General features: G+C 37.3%; 2 protein-coding genes across 22 annotated transcripts in view; one reads left to right on the forward strand and one right to left on the reverse strand.

Moving 5' to 3' along the window:
* The window catches only part of FUBP1 (far upstream element binding protein 1), a 34,762-nt gene extending 24,965 nt beyond the window's left edge, over positions 1-9,797 (reverse strand). For 8 of the 20 annotated variants that reach the window (XR_004623276.1, XM_034653730.1, XM_034653732.1 and 5 more), the window contains exons 1-8: positions 9,562-9,797; positions 4,108-4,198; positions 3,190-3,252; positions 2,329-2,367; positions 1,800-1,839; positions 1,271-1,323; positions 1,110-1,181; positions 931-988 (exon numbers count right to left, since the gene is read on the reverse strand). Coding sequence is in view for 19 of the 20 variants with exons in the window: in XM_034653730.1 (XP_034509621.1) it covers positions 931-988; positions 1,110-1,181; positions 1,271-1,323; positions 1,800-1,839; positions 2,329-2,367; positions 3,190-3,252; positions 4,108-4,198; positions 9,562-9,681 (536 nt within the window). In the remaining variant the exon portion in view is untranslated. The remainder of the gene's footprint in view (positions 1-930; positions 989-1,109; positions 1,182-1,270; positions 1,324-1,799; positions 1,840-2,328; positions 2,368-3,189; positions 3,253-4,107; positions 4,199-9,561) is intronic. The other 12 variants (XM_034653741.1, XM_034653739.1, XM_034653742.1 and 9 more) reach the window with 8 other exon arrangements.
* A 165-nt stretch (positions 9,798-9,962) lies between these two features.
* Positions 9,963-21,444, forward strand: part of DNAJB4 (DnaJ heat shock protein family (Hsp40) member B4) — a 41,904-nt gene continuing 30,422 nt past the window's right edge. The window contains exon 1 of one of the 2 annotated variants that reach the window (XM_019802863.2): positions 9,963-10,305. The gene's annotated coding sequence lies outside the window, so the exon portion shown is untranslated. The remainder of the gene's footprint in view (positions 10,306-21,444) is intronic. The other variant, XM_019802866.2, reaches the window with a different exon arrangement.

Here is a 21,444-nt window from a genome sequence, read left to right on the forward strand (position 1 = left end):
GAGGAGAGGAAGAGGGACAGTCTCAAGCAGACTTTGTGCTGAGCATGGAGCCGGACCTCATGACCCTGAGATCAAGACCCGAGTTGAAACCGAGTCAGGCTCTTAATCAACTGTGCCACCCAGGTGCCTCAAGAAAAAGATGAAAGAATTTAACACAGTGTTGCCAAACACTGAGATGAGTAGAAGACAAAGCAGACAGGAATGGGGTGGAAAACAATTATAAATGAAACAATTATTAACAATCTAAAGTCTGAAATATCCAGCAGACATTCAAGTGGAAATAACTAAGTGAGCAACTCGATAGGAGTCTAGAACTTAGATGAACACAAGGCTGAAAATAGAAATTTAGGAGTACATAAAATTTATGATTATATAAAGCTACATATTAAAGTTTATAAAAGAGTAAATGAAGTCATCTTAGGAGTACATGTAGATAGACTGTAAGAGGACTGAATTGTGTGGCACTTTCATACTGAAAGGCCAAGATGATAAAGCTGGACAACCAAGAATGAGAAAGAGCAGCTGGGGAGGTATCTCTAGGAAAAGTGGTTCACTGTGTCAAACAATGTTGATAAGCGGAATGATGCAGAGGCCGTTTGTGATCTTGAAAAGAGCAATTTCAATGGAACCATGGGAATAAAAGTCGATTCATACAAGTTCAAGACAAAATGAAAACAGATGCGAATGATATGACAAAGACAGCCACCCCTTTATGGAGTTTTATTGTCTAAGGAGGCAGAGAAATAGAAATGTGAGGTTCAAGGACAGTTTTTGTTAAGATGGAGGGATTTTCAAGCATCTTTATATCCTGTTAGAAATTATTTAGAAAATGGGAAAATTAATAGTGCAGGAGAAAATCAGTTCAGTTTAGGGGCAATGTCCTTCAGAAGGAAAGAGAGGCTGGCCTCAGGCGTATGATTTCATACTTACTGGACAGATTCAGGTGTTCCAGTTAGCATACAAGACCTTTCTGGAAGGCCACCACTGTCTACAATTAAAAAAACACCAAAAATATTTTAGGCGAAGATTACAGTATCATTTTCAATAACTACTTAAAAAAATATGGTAGCTTTCTAGTCACTTTGAAAAAAGCAAGACAATAACATTACCAGGAGCTATCTGTATTTTGCATCCAGATTCTTGTTGTATGCGTGAGATCTGTTCACCACCTCTGCCAATTACTAGTAAAGAAAAAGGAAAAAAAAATTTGCTAAAAGACTATAAAGTATGTTTTGATTGTTTTCAAAGCTCTAAAAATTAGGCCACTTACTAAATCCAACCATTCCATCTGGAACTTTGTATTCTTCTGTCATAACAGACCTGCTAACAAAAAACAAGAACTAATGGTTTCCCCTTCAAAGAAAATTTGTTTACATATAAAAATGAAGTCTAATGGCTTAAACTAGGTTTTCAGGCACATATTCACAGTGAAAATAGAGCTTGAGTAGTTCAAGTCAGAATCTTAAGGCGACACACATCAAGAGAGGAGGGTATGGTAGATGAGAAGTCTGAAGGCATGAACTGCAAAGGAGTTGGGGTGGAGTTCAGGGAATGCTTTCTTAACAATTATTTTCATTCACTTTAGTTATTCTAATATGTAGCTAACTCTACCCATCTTTCCAAATTACAAATATATCTCACGCAAAAGGAAAAATGATCATTCCGTATCAACTTAGGTGGAGAGAAATGAATATATAAAAAATATATACAGACACATACTCACTCTACACTAACTTGGTTGTGTTTTTACAGTTAAACTAAAACTTGCAAAGTACTCTTTGAAAAGCATTTCACTATACCTTTGCTGCTGATGCATCGGTGGTAACTGTGTTCCAAAAGCTACCAAAAAATCAAATAAAATGAAAACCTTAAATTTAAGTTCACACATATTTAAGAATACAATCATACGAAGCAAAACTAAAATCTTTGCCATACACACAGAAAACACCACCTTTGAGAGTAAAATTTTATGCAGAATACTTAAATCAACATTGACAGTGGGAAGAAAGTCAGTAAAATAGCAGATATCATTATCAATGACACAGAAAGAAACTGTTCTTTCTCAAGGGGCACAAGCTTAGGTTAAAAAATGGAGTTAAAAAATAAACTGAATATGAAAATAATTTAGTAATCAAATCTTATTAATATATACCTGGCAATAATTGAAGTGGGAGATTATGAAGACAGGAAGTAATACTTACAAAGACATTCACTCTAAAATATTCATGGCCACCAACTAACTCCAAAGGCACCCAACAGAAACCAGGAACAAAACCCTGATATTAAAATCCAGTTACTTTAGCTTTTAACCCAATTCAAAATACTTACAGTCATTTTGAGGAGCAACTTTCTTAGCATCTGGTTGATCTGCAAAATTAAGAGCCTTTTAACTTTTTTGCCAAGAAGTACAAATTTACAAGACTTAGCTAACCCGTGCCCAAGCAAGAATAAATATCAATGTAAACACTTAGGGAAATAGCTGAGGATAATTGTTGATCATTTGAACCAAAAGTGCCAAAACTTATCCCAAACTTTTAGTAATCAAAAGAAACATTACATTTCCTTCATTCTTTTCATGTTTAAAAGATGCACAGACATTTAAAAAAAATTCTTTTTGATTGTATCAAATCACTGACCTTAATGTATGTTAAGCACTTTAGAATGATACAAGACAAAGTATTTAGGTCCATTACTAGCAAAATATCACATGCTAAAGGCTAATGATGCTTCCCACTGTAGGAACTGAAGACTGGAAGAAAAACAGAACCTATCAAAATGTGAAAATTTGACATATCAAAGTTGAGTGTATCTGACAGTGACCACAAGGCTATGCAAAATAAATAAATAAAAAAAATCACATTACAAGGCAATCTCAATCTAAACTATTCTATTGTCCCTAACCAAACATTTCACGGCATACACTTCAGCAGAAAAACTCAAAGCAACTACATGACTACCTTCATCTACACCCTTTACACAGATGAATACAATGCATACCTTAGAATAGACAACCTACATCTGAAAGTACTACATTTTCCTCCCCCCTTCAAACTTAAATGATTAAACATCAGAATGTTGTGCAGCAAAAATTCAGACACATAATCCAAGAATTATTTGTGTCCATTTAAGAATCCACTGGTTTATTTCACGTTTACATACTAAACACAGGTAATAAATAAAAATTCCTGCCTTTAAAAGGAGAGGGCATTCCCTCCCAGTGTGTTGTACTGCTCGGACTTGTCCAAGAGCCATCTACACATAAAATAAAAAGAATACATTACATACAACATCTGAAGCATCATTAGCTCATTTTTTTTGTATATTAAAACCTCTCTATAAATGTGAAAGACACTTAAATAAAAGGAAACCAAGTACACCTGGTCAAAAGCTACAAATACATTCTATAGGCTCATTCAGAATCCTCCTTAAAAAAAAATTAAGTAAATAAAAGGGCAAAAAGAAAATGTATCAAAATTCATACATCAAATCTAAAACAAAAAAATACTTGCAGACTTCTAAGTTCAGAAGCTTCAACAATTACGTTTTTTTAAAAAATACAAAGCACTATAAATCTGTTTTAAGCCACATTTTGAGTTAAACCTAAAACACAAAACAAGGTACTAAAACAAAAAAAGTAACATAAAAAAAAGGTATAACCTGCAACACACTACAGTAGCAAGCTATAGCAACATCAACCTTTAAAGTGAAATCTGAAATAGCAAAACAATGAAAACATAGCATATAAAGATTAATTCATGTATGACGAGAAAAACCAGTGAGATGTTTTCTAAACATTTTATATTTTCGTTCTTTTCATTATATTAACAAGATGTCTGTGCAAACTGTCAATCTGGCACAATCCTAAAAGAAAGAAAATGTTGTTTTCTACTAAGACAAAACTGGCTGATTGACTCAAAATTTTACATTTTACCTACCTTGTCTAAGGTCTTTTTTCCCCCTTTCCTCCTGAGGCCAATATAAACCTTACAATTTTAAGAACCTTATTATAAAAGTAGTGCTTCAATAAAAGAACACTTGAAAAATATTGAAAATCACCTTCAACTAACCTGTGTAAAACAATTAAAATACTTAATGACTATAACTTACCTCCATCTTCCAAAGGTCTTTTTTGTCCCCCATAACCATAGTCATTTGAATTCAGTGATGTACCAGCATCACCTCCAATTTTTGCTGCAATCTTAAAAAACAAAAGCACACCATCATTAAGGATAACGTCATAACTACTATACAATACTAGGTGCTATATTTCCTCATACACATATATGCTAAATATCTAATACATAAATTAACTTGAAAAACAAAAATTACAGATCAATATATTGCTGCCATTAATACCATTAATAACTTTGAAGAGTTAAAAATAATCATCATCTGGAATTAAGTTTCTGATAAATCTCTGTAAGAACAAAGAAGTAAACCAATCAGGAATCTTCAGAATAAACTGACCACATAGCTCTGGGGAAAATGTGGTCCTAACTCTATCTTCTCCGTGGCTCTCTCATGACTCTTCAAAAACTGTGTTGTAGGCACCGAGAATATGAACACCTTATGGGATTCTAAGGCTGTGCTTATTAATAATGTAGATGCTAGCCACACATGGTTATTGAGTACGTCTGGCTAGCCCAAATTAAGTGTTAAATACACAAATGGATACTGAGACTTGAATCAAACATGAAGAGCGGAAAGCGTATCTCTCTCTCTCTCTTTTTTAATATTACAGACATGTCAAAATGGTAACATTGTGGGTATGCTGCATTAAATGAAATATGTGACTTGCATTACCCTTCTATCAGACAACCATGTTCTACGGAAACATGGGGGTGGGAAAAGCCTGGGAAACTGTACCTCTAAGAAAAGTCTCAGCTACAGAAACATAAATCATTTCATTCTTAAAGACTTTTGTAGAGTGGGGCAAATAATTGCTTGCACTTAACTAAACATCACATAAAAAATAGCAGCCTCAAGTCACAAGGCACAACACAACCAGTGGATACTTACTCCATTTTTCTGTGAAAGGAGATATGGAACTAATATTGCTGAGTGTCAGCAATAGGCCAAACTTCATAATATGTGTTTTATACTCATTTTGTCACTGACTCATCACAACAACCCCAAGAGGTTAGAATACTTAGTGAGACAGTGATCCATTTTACACTAGAAAAAATCTCGAGAGGGAACTTAACTCAGGTTACATAGTAAGTCAACAGTGGAGATGTCCCAATTTCTTCTTCTTCTTTTTTTTTTTTTTTAAAGATTTTATTTATTTATTTGACAGAGATAGAGACAGCCAGCGAGAGAGGGAACACAAGCAGGGGGAGTGGGAGAGGAAGAAGCAGGCTCATAGCAGAAGCCTGATGTGGGGCTCGATCCCATAACGCCGGGATCACGCCCTGAGCCGAAGGCAGACGTTTAACTGCTGTGCCACCCAGGCGCCCTGAGATGTCCCAATTTCTACATAGCTCCACGCTAATTACTATAAGGGGGTAATCACCAAAAGTGAGTGATACGCTCATTAGAGTTCATTACATCATTCTGTTAATTTTGAATATGTTTGAAACTTTCCATGATAAAAAATTACACAGAAAATTCAAACTTCTGGCGCCTAGAATTCCCCCAAAGGGATCCTGATATGGAAGTGAACCAATTGCTTCATGCTTCATTATAATTAGAAAACTGGAAAGATAAGTATATTCAACGACTTGAGTCTTAAATTCACTTACGTACATTTAAAATTGTATGTATCAGTTCCCAAATGTACTTTCGAGGGTTTCTAGATTTCTCACAAAGCATACCAGAATTAAACATTAAAATGTATGATTTTAAAAAGGCTGGGGGGGGGCACCTGGCTGTCTCAGTCAGAAGAGCATGTGACTCTTGACCTCAGGGTCCACATTGGGTGTAGATTACTAAAATATAAATAAATAAAAACTTAAAAAAAAAAGCTTTGATCAATCTAATCTTCCTTAATCATCCTTTCACTTCCTTAATCATCCTTTTATAAAAGCCTGTTCCATGTCTTTGAGCAGCTAATTAAAATCTTATTTCTTCTCTGAAAGAGAAGTTTTCACACCTGAAAACTGCTTTTCCACCCTTAAGTTTTAAATGGATTAATATTTGAATCGTTCCTTAGAATGTAAATACACTGTCTGGCACTGATTTTAGAAAGAAAGTATTTCAGGCCAGAAAAGATATAACTACTGATGTTCTTAAGTTGTGAATACCTCTGCAGTTAGCTTTTTATAAATGCTGCATGAGTTTGCAGAACACCACTCCTTGAACTCCAAGGAACTTCTGCATAAAGGATACTTATTTATACCTCCCTATTATTCATTATTCATTGAATAGTTCTAAAACTATCCAAATGAAAATGACATGCTGATACTTAGTTCACTCAAAAGAATCAGTAACACCATCTCAAAAATTCAGAAACAGTACAGACATTAGAGAAGAGCTCTTAGTAAAAATACTAACAACCATTTTTAACACTGCCCCCTCCTACAACAGAGGAATTTTTTTTATCATAATCAAGCTTCGCTATCCTGTCACAAAATAAAGAAACAAACCAAATAAAACAAAAAACCCCCCAAACCCTACTCAAGTGCTAGTTTTCAACAGAAACTAATGGTAACTGAAAAGTCAACAATTCTGTTTTATAAAATTTTCATTGCATTCAAACATAATGCAGTCTGAATCACTTTTACAATCAAGGAAGAGATTTCAAGAACTGAGTACTTAAAGACTAAGAGCTGTTTATAAGCTAAAGAATCAGGGCTGATACTCTTTGCTTAATTTGTGTTCTACCAATCATGGAGTCCCAGTCTGATTCACTTCTATCTTCATAGCGTCAAGGGAAAAAAAAGGTAGAGAGATACATTTTGATTTTCCAATATTTCTGAGACAAAACTGGTTTAGTCTGATCACCAAAGTCCTAAACAAAGAATCCCAACCCCACCCTTTGGAGTTACAGCTTGAAATACACAAATATAAATCTCTCAAGCGTACTGGCTGGAAACACTAAACTAAAGAAGCAATCTGGTGCCCCTGTGCTGAATTTAGCTCGGAGAGTATTTAAAAATCTGGGAATTTTACATTAAAAAATAAGCCACTGGGATTCTCTGGAAAAATGATTGAGCAACTTGGTCTAAATTACCAGATGGCAAAACGAGCTAGGGAGTAATCACTTGTCCTGTATTAACAAAGAAACGTCCAGTTAAAAAAGCCAATAGCATCCCGGTTAGTACACAGCTCTCTGAGGGCAAGAAGCTGTTCTTATACCTCTTCCTTCCAAGAACACAACATAATACGCTGAACAAAGAAAAGAAACTTAAGGTTAGATGGGGATTTTGAATACATAATCCAGCATGCTTTTAATATAGATAAGGAAAAAGTAGTTCAGATATTAACCTAACTTGTTTCTTCAATCCAAGTATTCCTCCCTGTATCCCATTTATATATCAGATAAGCAGCTACAACTGACATATAGAGGCATCTTCAAATGTAATCAGAAGGGGAAGTTCAACTCAAAAGCTAAATTTAGGAATCTCACGCTTACGGTCAATTCTGTAAAGAAACAATCAAATTATTACAGCAAGACATCTATAAAGAATCATATCATTACAGCAAGAGCACTGAGGCAGCTGACCGATTGGCATAAAAAGAAAGTACAAGAAATCCACAGTTTGAGGACAATTTCTATATTTAAAGAAGCCATCTAACATAATCAGGAAATTACAGCTTAGCCAAATAATGAAGTCCAATTTTTAATTAAAGCATGGCAAACCGAAGTGTTTCAGAAGTTGTATCCATCTGTACTCACCTCAATTTCCACCCTTTTTCCCCCAATCAACATTATCCTCCAGTGACTTCATTCCTGGGTTCCTGTCATTCCAAAAACCCTCATACCTTTGTACATGCTGCTTCTTTTCTCCACTGATCAAACTTTCACTCATTCTTTAATGCCTTGCTTAAAATATCAGTCCTTTGGCAGTTAGGCACCCCACTCTTTGGTGCTGTGTACAGTGCCTGACTCACAGCAGGAACTCTATAAATGTTTACAGAACAAGTGGATAAATTAACGGTGCCCATTTTTGTCTACTCCTCTCTGAAAGCATTAATCAGACACTACTAGTCATTTGCATTTGGTTCCTTGATTGTATCATCACTTCCTAGAAGGCAGAAATACAATTCACACAGTAAAAAAAAAAAACTCTAATATCTAAGTACAGTGTGTTGCACAAATTAATTCAATACACTGGTTGAATAAAATAATTCAGGTGAGTCTTCCAACCCAATCTAATAACCCGCTAACAGTCTATGTCATTATATGTTTCAGTCGCTATTCCAAAAATGTTCAGAAGAAAATTCAGGTGAAAAAACTGCACAATTAGTATTAATGTTAACTTTTTATTAACTATCTCTGATCAGACACAAGTATAGGTAAGTTCTTTAATTATAATGTGTTCACATTATAAAAATAAGAGCAATTTGTTACATTATTACAGAGTTTATGCAGTTTGACTCAAATAATGCTTTAATGGAACTGGAGGATGAAAAAGGTTAACAAAGTTAACTCCTAATGCAAACAAAACATACCACAAAATTAGTTTTTGATTCCCGTTCGCTTAACTCTGTAATCTAAAAACGTCTAGCAAAATGTCATAACAAGAATAAATTTTCTGCTTACATAAAACTCCACACCAACATCATACATTTTAAGTTATAGTTAAGGGACTATCTAATAAAGTTCAAATTAAAAAGCCTTTAAATTTCCTGGAGGAATTTTTTTTTAACAGCTTTCGTGTGGGAAAGAACTGCCTTCAGGGCAAATGTACGCACCTACGTAATACAAAGAGGTCTGGTCAGTTTACGACTCTGAACAGAGAGGCAGATTCAAATTGAAACTTCGGGTATAATGGGCCTGAAGCCATTTTGAGAAATAAGGGGAAAGGACTGGTAGAACACACTGACACGTAAATCCTGCTCTGAGTAAGGATTCCAACACGGGATACTAGTGCTCTCTTTTAAGTCTCTTCCTTTTAGATGTGGAAGTGAATGATATCGAAAGAACTCGAATGAGCTGCAAGCTGTAAAGACTGCTTTACTGACATATCCCTCCCTTACTACGGCTCCTGAGGACAGACCCTAGTCCTCTCCCAAACTCATTACCAGAACCTTCCATACTATTGTGTAAAAACTACGCGCGCTTTATCCCATGGAGAAGAATGTTCACTCTGGAAAAAAAAGGAAATGCCAAGCTAACTCTTCAGAGAAAGCGCGACTGCCGCAGAAGCGAAAAGACCTAAAGCCGTCTATGCCTAACACGCGTTGGGGTTCTAAGGGGCTTAGACACCAAGATAACATAAAACCGAGCTCCAGCCTCCAAACTGTATTACCAACGTGGGGAACCATAAGTCTCCTCACATTTCAGAGCCCGGAAGGGCACTTCATTCCTCTTCCTCATGCGCGAAGAAGTAGCGGCCTACTCAGCCAGCGGCCAATTACCATGAGCGTTCAGGATTCCGCCGCGCGGTCCAGACTTACCTGCCGTGCTCTCTGCAGCGCATCTTTGAAAGCATCGTTAACTCCTCCACCACCACCGCCGCCGCCTCCACCACCAGCAGAGCCAGAAGAAGGTGGAGGCACTGTTGAGTAGTCGGCCATATCTACGCTACAGTGGCCGCTGCCGCTTCTTCGCAGAGACCTTCCCTCAGCCAACTGCTAAGAAAGAAAGAAAATGGCGGCCGTCGAGCCTGTATCACATTCTTGTGCGACCATCGTGCCGTAAAGGGGCGGAGACTGAAAGGAGAAAATCTCGCGATGTTTTGAAGTAACGAACTGGTGTGGGGGTGGGGCTTAAAGACAAGGAGAGGCAGAGAAATGTCGCGAGACTTGTGTTTAAGCTATCGCGAGAGTGGGGTTTATTTTTGGCGCCGCCTCTACGCGCATTCTCTTGCGGAGGCTGTGTTACTTGTACTTCCGGGGTGGTGGGTAAGACCGGTGCGGGGACCCCGGTTGGATTGAGTTTCGAAAACCTGAAGAAAGAGTAGTTGTTTTTTATTGGTTGCAGCCTCTGGGAGGGACTGCGGGTTAATTTTGCGCCAAGGGTCATTCTGTGTATCCATGGGAAAGGAGGTAACGTCGACAGGCGTAAGGACGACGCTACAGTATCTCGAGAGCGCCACAACCAGGAGTGTAGTGTGCCTGGGAGAAGCGCGCCCGGGACGCCACGAGATGTTTCCGAAAACGTCTGCTGGGCCTGGCGGGATCTCGTCCTGATTTTCAAGGGTAGTAAAGTGTCCCTGTATTTTACTTATAGATTGGCAGATCTGTTTTATCCCAAGTGGGGATGAATTCAGGCTAGAGGCCTCTTAGTTCTCGAGCTGATTTCGGTATTTTTGTGCAGTGTGGATGAGGCTGTGAAATTAAGACTATCCTTTTAAAAGCGTGATTGTTCTTAAAATTCCGTTGTAATTACACTTATAACCTAGTGTTGTATGTGTCCAGGGCCAGTTTTATTGAGGTCATCTTATAATTAACAACAACATCCATTTCTTGACCAAAATTGACTTTGTGGTTTCCTAAAAGTAGTACACCCCAGCCCCTGCCTATGAGAACCTAAATGTAAGGTAATGTTCTGAATTGTCATCCCGGGACTGGATAACTTTTTAAGTGTGTGTGTTTTCTGTTACGTACTTCAGGATTATCAAGTAATTTCAGACTTCCGCAAGCATTTGGTGGCACATAATTTACTGCAGTACTAGTAGTAATTTCAGACTCATTGGGATTTTTTATGAATCTTATTTAGGAGTCGATCGAAGTGATATCCCCCCCAATTCCTTTATTTTTAGATAGCAAAGACTGAGGTAAAATGAATTTTACCAATTTTGGCATTTTGTGTTTTGTGAATTAGATCTAAAAAAATAGTTTTCCCATTGCTAGTCTTAAGAGTAATTGGAAGAAATGTGTGTTTCGGTCTTCCTAATAACTACAGCTGGTGTGTCCACTTGTTCAGGGCCCCGAGTAAGTCAGATAACTAGACAGATACATGCCTATAGCTACAAGTGAGCTGTCATTTTCCTCCACTGAAGTGTTTCCTACCGTCTTAACCATTTATAGCTCTGATTATCTTCTTCAATGTTCATACGTATCCCTTTAGATTTGGAGGAGTGAGGATTTATATTTGGAAAAGCAGCAAATGTATTGGACTACAGATTTAAGTATAAATGGAAAAAAAAAAAGACTAAAAGCATTGTTGGGTGGTATTGTTAAACTTTTTTCCGTTACGTTTTGAGAAGGTCTAACAAGTGACATTTATTAATCAATTGATTTTTTTCATTTTTTTCTTAATTAGACATATACCAGTCAGTCCTGATTAACATAATGTTCACCCCAGAGTGATATAATTTACCTCCAAACAAACTTTATTTCAGACAATTTTAGTTGTCTCTAAATATTCAAAGTAAGGCCCTTCATCTTTAGTTTATTTGTAGACTTTCCTGGAACCAGGGTGCGAAGCAGTTGGAATCAGTTTAGATCAGGATTTCTTAACTTCAACACTGTTAACACTGTTTAACCAGATAATTCTGTTTTGAAACACCGCTGTGTATTGTAATATGTTTAGCAGCATCCTTAGCCATCCTTATGCTAGTAACATATCACCTCCTCCCACACACACCACGACACACACTCAATTGTGACAGCCAAAAATATCTCGATATTGCTGATGTCCCCTGGTAGGCAAAATCATCCCACATTGAGAACCACTGGTCAGCCTTCATTTCTGCCCCTGCCTCTGCATTAGGAAGACCTATTTACCATATTTTTGTGGTATATTCCAAATTCTATTAATTTCCATTTCCACTACTTACAAGTTATCATCACTTCAGTCCTGGACTGTAATAGTATTCTATTTGGTTTTTCTGCTTCCACCCTTAAATCTCTACAATTTGCTTTTTAAAATTACAAAATTATAAAAATACGTAACATACATGTAAGTTCTCAAAAGTAACAAGGATCCATTACATTACTAGTACTCTTGAAGTTCAAGCCTCTACCTGATTGTATTACAATTATTTCTTCATATAGCAGCTTGAATGATTTCTTTCTTTAAAACAAGTCAGATCATCTCACCTTTGTCTTCCTATTACACTTTTTTTTAGATTTATTTCAGAGAGAGAGCGTGCATGGTGGGGGTGGGCATAAGGGTAGAGGGAGAGGGAGAAAGAGAGCCGACTCCTCACTGAGTGTGGAACCTGACACTGAGCTCCATCTCATGACCCTGAGATGTGACCTGAGCTGAAACAAAGTTGGACACTTAACCGACTGAGCCACCAAGGCGCCCCAAGTATTGCACTTTAAATCCTATCTCCTGGAATGGTGTAAGGGCTCTATATGATCAGGCCACTGTCCCTAAACACTCCTGCCTTTCATTCTTCTTCACTCACCTTGCTGTCCAAGATACTTCCAGCCTTTAGGATTTTATATTTGCTTCTTCTGCCTGGCCTGGATGCTTTTATAGATTTCACATGGATATGTCCGTGTCATTTGAGGCTCAGTTCAGATGTCAACTCTTTAGGCCATCTCTGACCTCTAGTTGTGCCATTCTGCAATCACTATCCCATTACCATTTTATAGCATTTATCTGAAATTATGTTCTATGTGTTTACTTGTTTATTTTCATTTTTCCTTTAGAATGTAAACTGGAGAACAAGGACTGTCTACCATTGACCAGTCCCTAATGCATAGTCAGGGTTCTAGATATTTGTTGAAAGAATGCATGTTGAAAAAAATCTGCCTCTACATTTTAGTTGGTTTTGTGACCTTGGGCAAGTAACTTAGTCTCTGTGTTTCAGATTTCTCATCTACGTTGATGATCATAACTTGCTTTACTGTCCTGTGAGCTCTTCAGAAACCAGAAAGTGCTGTGTAAATGGAAACTAGTAATGAACATGTAATTTGGCTTCTAGCATTTTATAATCAAGAAAGGATAATCCATGTACATTTTTTGGATTGCTGTGATGTTCAAATCTTAGTTTTGGTAAAACCCAGAATCCTGCAAGAGCAACTGAATTGTGGGAAAACTAGCCAGTGACTTTTGATTAGGCTGTGTGAGTTCTCAGTCCACTCAGTTGTCTCAAAGCCATTTGCAGTCCTCTGGTTACTGTTATAATTGATAAGATCAGGCTTTTGATTAAATTTATTCCCTTTTACAATGTAAATTCCTTAAAAGTGGATGTATCATAGCTAATAATCTAAAATTGGCTTATTATGCTTTCAGAGATTGGCTAAATATTTGGCTGGATTATATTTTATAGTCAGACTCTTAACACAGAAATTGGTATTTCAGGGGGCGCCTGGGTGGCACAGCGGTTAAGCGTCTGCCTTCGGATCAGGGCGTGATCCCGGCGTTATGGGATCGAGCCCCACATCAGGTTCCTCTGCTATGAGCCTGCTTCTTCCTCTCCCACTGCCCCCTGCTTGTGTTCCCTCTCTGGCTGGCTGTCACTATCTCTGTCAAATAAATAAATAAAATCTTAAAAAAAAAAATTGGTATTTCATATTTTATCCTTAGGATGAAGCAACAAAAGTTGGTGTTTTTGAACTTCCAGAAGTATAGCAGGGAGCATTTAGATTTACCAAATAACAGAGTGAAAAGATTAGTAAATGTAATAAAAGCTGGGCTATTAAATACACCGGCAAGTTTCTTCATTTACCTTCTGACTTATTGGTTAGCAAATGACTACATGATTTTTTTCTTAGCACAGTTTTCACTTTTGGATTTGTTATATCTGTGAAATAGTAACAGATTCTTATTTTTAGCTATTGGAGAAAAATAGGTCCATTGTGGCTTTTTCCCCTCTCCCCCTAATCCATTATGGCTTTTAAACAGGCTTTTTAAAAAAAGATTTACTTATTTTAGAGAGGGTGAGAGAGTCCCAAGCAGACTCTGCAATGAGCACGAAGCCTGACAAGGAGCTCCATCTCCTGACCCTGAGATCATGACCTGACACAAGAGTGGGATGCATAACTCACTGTACCACCCAGGTGCCCCTTAACAGGCATTTTAGAGTGACAAAACTGTACAGGCTTCCTGCATCAACTTTCTACTGATCACCTACCTCCTAACAACTCTTAGCCAGAAGGATCTGATAACTTCATGCTATATACTGTGTGTCATTTAAACCAGGCCAGTATTTCCTCAGTACACAGTCACAACAGATTCAGGTTAGATGTGAGGAGGAAATGGCCACTTCAAATTAAATAGTCCAGGATGTCATTAGGGTGTTTGATCATTAGGTTGGTTATTGGTTTAATGACTTTTATATCCCTTTTTACTGAGTTTTTAGAATTCTATTTCAGACTAAGGTGTGAATGGAAGCAGGATATATTAGCATTTTTTAAAGATTTATTTATTTTTGTGAGAAAAATATATTTTGAGAGAGCGAGCGAGTGAGTTGGGGAGAGGGGCAGAGGGAAAAGCAGATTCCCCACTGAGCAGGGAGCCTGATGTGGGACTCGATCCCAGGACCCTGGGATCATGACCTGAGCCAAAGGCAGATGCTTAAAGGACTGAGCCACCCAGACATCCATATATTAGCATATTAGAGAACAAAGTTGTTAACACAAATTAACTTTGGAACATTTTGGAGAACCAACAGTTTGACCAGTGTCTGAAACTGGAGGCAGCCCAGACAGTGGAAAGGACTCTGGACTAGGTCCAAGAGCATCTGTGTTCAAGTATGATCCATGTGCCCTTTGGTAAGTCACACAACTTCTTCCTTTTTTTTTTTTTTTTTTAAGATTGATTTTATTTATTTGACAGAGAGAGACAGCCAGCGAGAGAGGAAACACAAGCAGGGGGAGTGGGAGAGGAAGAAGCAGGCTCCTAGTCGAGAAGCCTGATGTGGGGCTCAATCCCAGAATGCTGGGATCACTCCCTGAGCTGAAGGCAGACGGTTAACAACTGCGCCACCCAGGCGCCCCTCAACTTCTTCCTTTTACCAGCATATCAAAAAGAGAGCGCAGTTCAATCTGTTTCTGAAAAGTAGACAACAGTAAAGGATAATAAAAAGTCTTATGTTTTCACACTGACTTCTGTCCGTTTTCCCTTTCAGAAGTTAAAATACTGTCACCCGCAGTTATTAGAAATTTCTTCTCTGGTTGGTTGCCAAATTTGATAGTGTTTCCTGATTGAAGGGCTGTAAGAAGACTGAAGAATACTAGGACATTGCTTAAGATCATTGATTTGCCCTAAATCCAGACTTTATTATCCTCGTCATTTTCACTTACCCACAACCGCAGAGCTCTCTTTTTGTCAGGTACATTTCCCATCTCTTCTATTTTACCGTTGCCTGCTAATTTCCATTTTTCCAGAAAGCCTCTCCAGAACTCTAAAATTTAGGGATTCTTATTTGTTGTCATGTACTACATCATGGCAGTAATAGCATGGTATCACTTATTGTTTATTTGGAATTTCCACTAGATTATAAGGTCTGTGAGAATAAGGCCTATGTCTTTTTCTGTGTCTTTACTGCATAGCACACTGATAGCAATAGCTAATAGTGGAGTGCTATATCCTGGGCCCTGTTCTAAGTGCTTTATCTGTATTTAATTCATTTATTCTTACAATGGCTCTATGAGGTGCATATTAAAATCTCCATTTTTCTTGGGTACAGGTAAGTTAACTAACTTGCCCAAGGTCACATGTTAGTGTTAGTGATCTGAACCCAGGCAACCTGTGTGGAAAGAATAGAAGAATCTATAAAAAATCAAGTAATGAAATGGATCTCTTTGTAATTTCTATGGTGTGGTTCACAGCTTAGTATTTCTTACTTGTATTTAAAAAATACTTGGATTTGTTTTTATCAGATATATGCCAAAGTTCTTCATGAGAAGGCAGGTCTTAATGTAAGGTAATAAAAATATTATGTACAAAATTAAAGAACCCATAAGTCGTATAATAGGATAGAAGCTTGTTTTTCTGTGTTATATGGTGTGTGTGTGAGAGAGAGTATATGTGTATACATACATATATTTGGTATGATTAGTGTTATTTTTCAAATACATTGTTTGGGGGTTTATGTGTTTGTAATCCACATCACTAACTAGATTGTAAGCCTCTTCAAGAAAAGAATAGGATTGCTGAATTTTAATTTTTCCTCTGTTTTACCACACAGCATCTGTGATAGTGTTTGTACTGTTTGCATATATGGATTCCTTACAAAATAGCCCACCTCCCAAAAAAAGCACACCAAGAGTTTAAAATCAGACTCTTCGGGAAATTAAGAGTAAAATTCTTTATAGTTTAATCTTTCAGAACAATTAATGCTTGAGACAAAGGTTCTTTATGAAAATAAGATCAATTTTCTTTGCCCTTCAGTGAAGGCAGAAGGCATATATGGGGGAAGAGAGAGGGGCTTGCTAAGGTATCATTCCCAACTTCACAGGGTTCTTCAAATTTAATGAGAGAAGGACCATCCTTACTGTATCACACACAGGGCCTCTTTGAATATATAAATAGTATTTGGCTAGTTGCACACATCTGTTGGCAGCCTGTGTAAGCAGGATCTGTCCTTTGACCAGGATCAGAGGAGATACAGCACAGCATCATAAAATATATATGAAATTGAGTATCAATATTTAGTGAAAAAAATTCAGAGCTGCCTGCCCTTACTGATACACCATAATGCTCCCTTTACTGTAGGGATAATCACAGGTTGAAAATTTGGTACTCCTGACGGCATCTGTCTCAAAAAAATTGGCTTTTACCATCCAGTTCTTGAGTGATTTTAGTTAATTCTATAGCATACATCCCAATAACTTAGAATAAAGCTGGTATATAATGCTGCAGAATATAATAAAACTACAGAATATATGCAATATATATGGTTTCATAATGTTTTTGACCTGTGAAAGTTTTTTAAAATTTTGTTTTAATTCCAGTGTAGTTAACATGCAGTTAAATGTAAGTTTTGTTAATTTACTTTGAATTAGCCCTGTGCTAGGGAATCCTAGATGTATTTCCAAACCTGTGTCTGCAGCTATCTCCAAGACTCATTCTGTGCGTTGCCTCAAAACCAAAATGTCTAGGGGCGCCTGGGTGGCACAGCGGTTAAGCGTCTGCCTTCGGCTCAGGGCGTGATCCCGGCGTTATGGGATTGAGCCCCACATCAGGCTCTTCTGCTGTGAGCCTGCTTCTTCCTCTCCCACTCCCCCTGCTTGTGTTCCCTCTCTCTCTGGCTGTCTCTATCTCTGTTGAATAAATAAATAAAATCTTTTAAAAAAAAAAAAACCAAAAAAAACCCCCAAAATGTCTAAAATAAATTCATACATTTGCTGTTTTATTCTCCCTTTATTTTGTGGTCAAAACATGTNCAAAAAAACCCCCCAAAATGTCTAAAATAAATTCATACATTTGCTGTTTTATTCTCCCTTTATTTTGTGGTCAAAACATGTTCATTTTTCCTCTCCCTACTTGGATCATATATTTATACATCAGTTCCTTTCACTTGTTACCTTTATCTTTTTCATTAAAATTTGAGCCAAATGTCAAAATTAAAAATCATCTTTTTTCATGAACCTTGACCTGACTAAGTGATTCCATCTATCTTTTACTTAATTCAGTGCATTGGTTACAGGGAGCTTTTTTAAGATGTTAAAGCTGAGCCCCACCCAACCCCCACTCCCAGAGACTGATTTCATTGGTCTATATCTGTACGTGTAACAACTTCCTAAGTTGATCCTTAAAGTGCAGTCCACACTTGAGAACCACTGAACTTTAACTGCTCCATCAGACTTTTGCTAAATTTTGATGCCTTATAGTTTGTTCTCTAGTTGTTACAGGCATTAGTCTAGAGAACTCAAGGTCTAGAAGCATTCTGTTTTTTTGTTTTTTTTTTGTTTTTTTTTTTAAAGATTTTATTTATTTATTTGACAGAGATAGACACAGCCAGCGAGAGAGGGAACACAAGCAGGGGGAGTGGGAGAGGAAGAAGCAGGCTCACAGCAGAGGAGCCTGACGTGGGGCTCGATCCCATAACACCAGGATCACGCCCTGAGCCGAAGGCAGACGCTCAACCGCTGTGCCACCCAGGCGCCCCTAGAAGCATTCTGTTTTTGAACCCTATCAATTTTTTTGTTGATCTAGGCTAGGGCAGTGTTTCTTAAACAATGGTATGTTTGAGAAAAACCCTGCATTATCTGGGGTGTTTCTTAAAAATGTAGATACTTGGGCCCCACCTGGGCCTAATGGAACGTGTTTTAAGAAATCTACATTTCTTATTTTAAAAAAATAAGCATCATAGTTGATTCTTAAGCTTATCAATTTGAAAACTGCCCTCTTAATGCAAAAAGTTTAAATGCAGAATTTAGCTTAATTAAATTTTGTTTCCCCAGCTAGACTAGTACATGTTCTGAACACAGAGATCTTGTTCTCTTCCCTTTTTTCTCTGTATGAAAGAGGGCTGGTTGAGGACTTGGATCTTACTCTTTGGTTTGCCCAGTATGGCTTGGTGCTTTTATGTTGGCAAAACCTTAATATCAAATTGAATTGTTTGTTATCATAGTTACCACTTCCCTCCAAAACCATTGCCCAGTATGGCTTGGTGCTTTTATGTTGGTAAAACCTTAATATCAAATTGAATTGTTACCATTTCCCTGCAAAACAAGAGTTCAAATTGTTGAATATGTGGTTATGAATGTTAGGGGCTTTTGAGGCTATATAGCATGGAAGATAAGCTTCACTCAGCTTTTCTTAGGATAGCAGACTTGGAAAGACCTTGAAGATCATCTAGTCTGTTACTCTCATTTTATGGTGGAGGATATTGTGACCCGGATTGCTTGAAACTGTGTACAAAGCGACAAGATTAATTGCAGAGCCAAGACTAGACTCCTAATCCAGTGCTCTTTATTTCATCAAAGAACTCTGAAGCAGCAGTGATTGGGTTAAATTTCATTTGGATGTTTTCTGCTTCTTAGGTGCAAGGAGAAGAAGAATCTTTGCAGAACCAAAAACATCTTGATTTTTGTAATCAGGACATCTATCTTTACTCACAACATTTATGTTTTGAAATAGATTATTGAAAGAGGATCTTTGCCAATGAAATCCTTAACTGAAGATGGGTGGGTATGAGATGTAAAGCCCAGTTGGCATACAGTTTTGTTGTTGTTTTTTAGTGGAACTTTGCTTCTCTGTCCTGACATTTCCATGTCTCTATTTATAGCAGTGATCTCTTTGGAATTTGCCTTCCGATTCTGTTTGTTCTTTTATGTAGCTTCATATTAACTGATATTCTCACTTCATTTTTGTTAAAATATATTTGAAAGGACTTGAAAATGAAAAGGAATCAAAAATTTTCAAAGCAGCATCTGAAATTGTTATTTTCTTTGATTTACCATAATCATTGTTTATAACAGGTCATCTAATTGTAGTACCTAGTAATACTAATTTTTCAGGATAGAATGGTGTTTATTTTTTAACTTTAAGATCATATGACGCCTACAATAAATTTCTTTTATCCAGGACAGATAATGCTTTGGATTCTTAACAGCCTTGCTCCTTAAGGATATACTTTGATATATGTGAAGACCAAGAGATTTTTACTGAGAGCCTTTAAAATGGCAAATTCCTTAAGGGTGGGAACCATTTTATTTACCTTTGTGATTAACGTAACACCTGTCATCCAGTAGGTGCTTATTTATTCGATTCAATAAAATTGCTGGGCATTGTTCTAAGTGCTGGAGATAACAGTAGTGAACAAAATAGACAAATATGCCTACCCCCATGGAGCTTATTCTAGGGAGTGAATGTTGAATGAAACCATGAATCACTGCAAAGACTCCATCTTTGTTTTCAGATAGTTCTTTCCATCAGTCTAACAAAGAATATTCTGGAGTTGTGAGTTCGAGCCCCATGTTGGGTGTAGAGATTAATTAAAAGTAAAATCTTTAAAAAAAGTAACCTGTACTTTATTAAGCAATGGGTTAAAGAGTTGGAATGGAAGAAGCTTAATGGATCAGATCATTCATTCATTAAACATTTACTTCTGAGTGTGCATATGTAAAATTATTTGAAATACATAATTGCCAGTTATTGTTGTCCTGATTCTCATTTACTTGTGTTCGATGTGCAACCCTGAGTAAAGGCCTCAGTTGCTTGCCAAGCCACACCCAGGAAACTTTATCTCAAATCAGATGCTACTGAGTGCCTCTGACTATGTTCACCAAAGTTCTAGTAGTTTACTTGTTTATTGTCTGTTCTTCACACCAAAGTGTGAGCTCCACAGAGCACCTTGTGTATTTTAGTTAGCACTGAATCCCAAGTACACAAAATAGTGTGCCACATAGTGTGTATTAGTAAATAGTAACCAATCAGTCCCTGAGCACTGAAAATGGTACAACCTACGTCTAGTCTTCAGACTACTCAAAAAATAAAAATCTTCAACTCTAATGTTCTTCTCTTAAGAAGAGCTCTTTTCACTTTATCTTGTTTACTAATATACTCTATCTGTTTTGACACTTCCCTATTCTTTCAATCTCTATTACTTCCTGGCCTTAGTTTGCTAGTCACTTCAAGAATTCCAAACTCCCATTCCCCTTGTCTTTCAGTAGTGTCCACTCTTTAAATCCACAACTCCTAATCACTTAAAATAGATACTGGAATTAGATGAGCTTCAATTCACCATTGTTACCTAAGTGCTAGGTTATTTAACCTGGCCAACTTTAACCTTTTTTGAGTTTCGGTTTGTTCATTTGTGTGTAAATCTGTTTTTATTTTTAAATTAAACTCTACGCCCAACAGGGGGACTCAAACTCAGGATCCCAAGATCAAGAGTCACATGCTGTATTGACTGAGCCAGCAGGCACCCCCTTAGTTTCAGTTTGTTTTTTGATATTCTAAGCGTTGCTATGAAAATTAAAATGAGATTATTGTAACCAGATGCTATTTCCCACAAGTAGAGAAAACCCGTATTAAATAATAACCAAAAAATCCAGGCATAGAGTGGCCCTACGGCTGCTTGATTTGCAGCTCAGCAATACATGAGCTACCCATGTTTTTTTCATCTTTGCCCTCTGCCATCCTCAGCATGTGGTTTAATGCTCCTAATGATTGCATAAGGGTTGCCATGGTTCCCAGTGTTATGCAGTCATAACTGTAAAGTGGAAGAAGAAAGTTTCTTGTCTTTAAAAGCAAGGAAACCTTTCTACTACCGCCTTCCCCTGGACACCAATGGGACTAACCTTGTGCTGACCAAAGCTGAATCACAGGCTTACTCTAGCAAGTAACATACTTGGTTTTGAATAATTAAGATTCATCTCCTGGGGATAAGGGAGAGGCCTCCACCTTCCTAGTAATAGTTATTATTACTGCTGCATTTGTGAATCTTAGGATTCTGTCCTTGGACCTTTTTTCCCCCATCTGCATTC

The sequence above is a fragment of the Ailuropoda melanoleuca genome, chromosome 2 (assembly GCF_002007445.2).
Source record: "Ailuropoda melanoleuca isolate Jingjing chromosome 2, ASM200744v2, whole genome shotgun sequence".
NCBI classification, from domain to species: domain Eukaryota; kingdom Metazoa; phylum Chordata; class Mammalia; order Carnivora; family Ursidae; genus Ailuropoda; species Ailuropoda melanoleuca.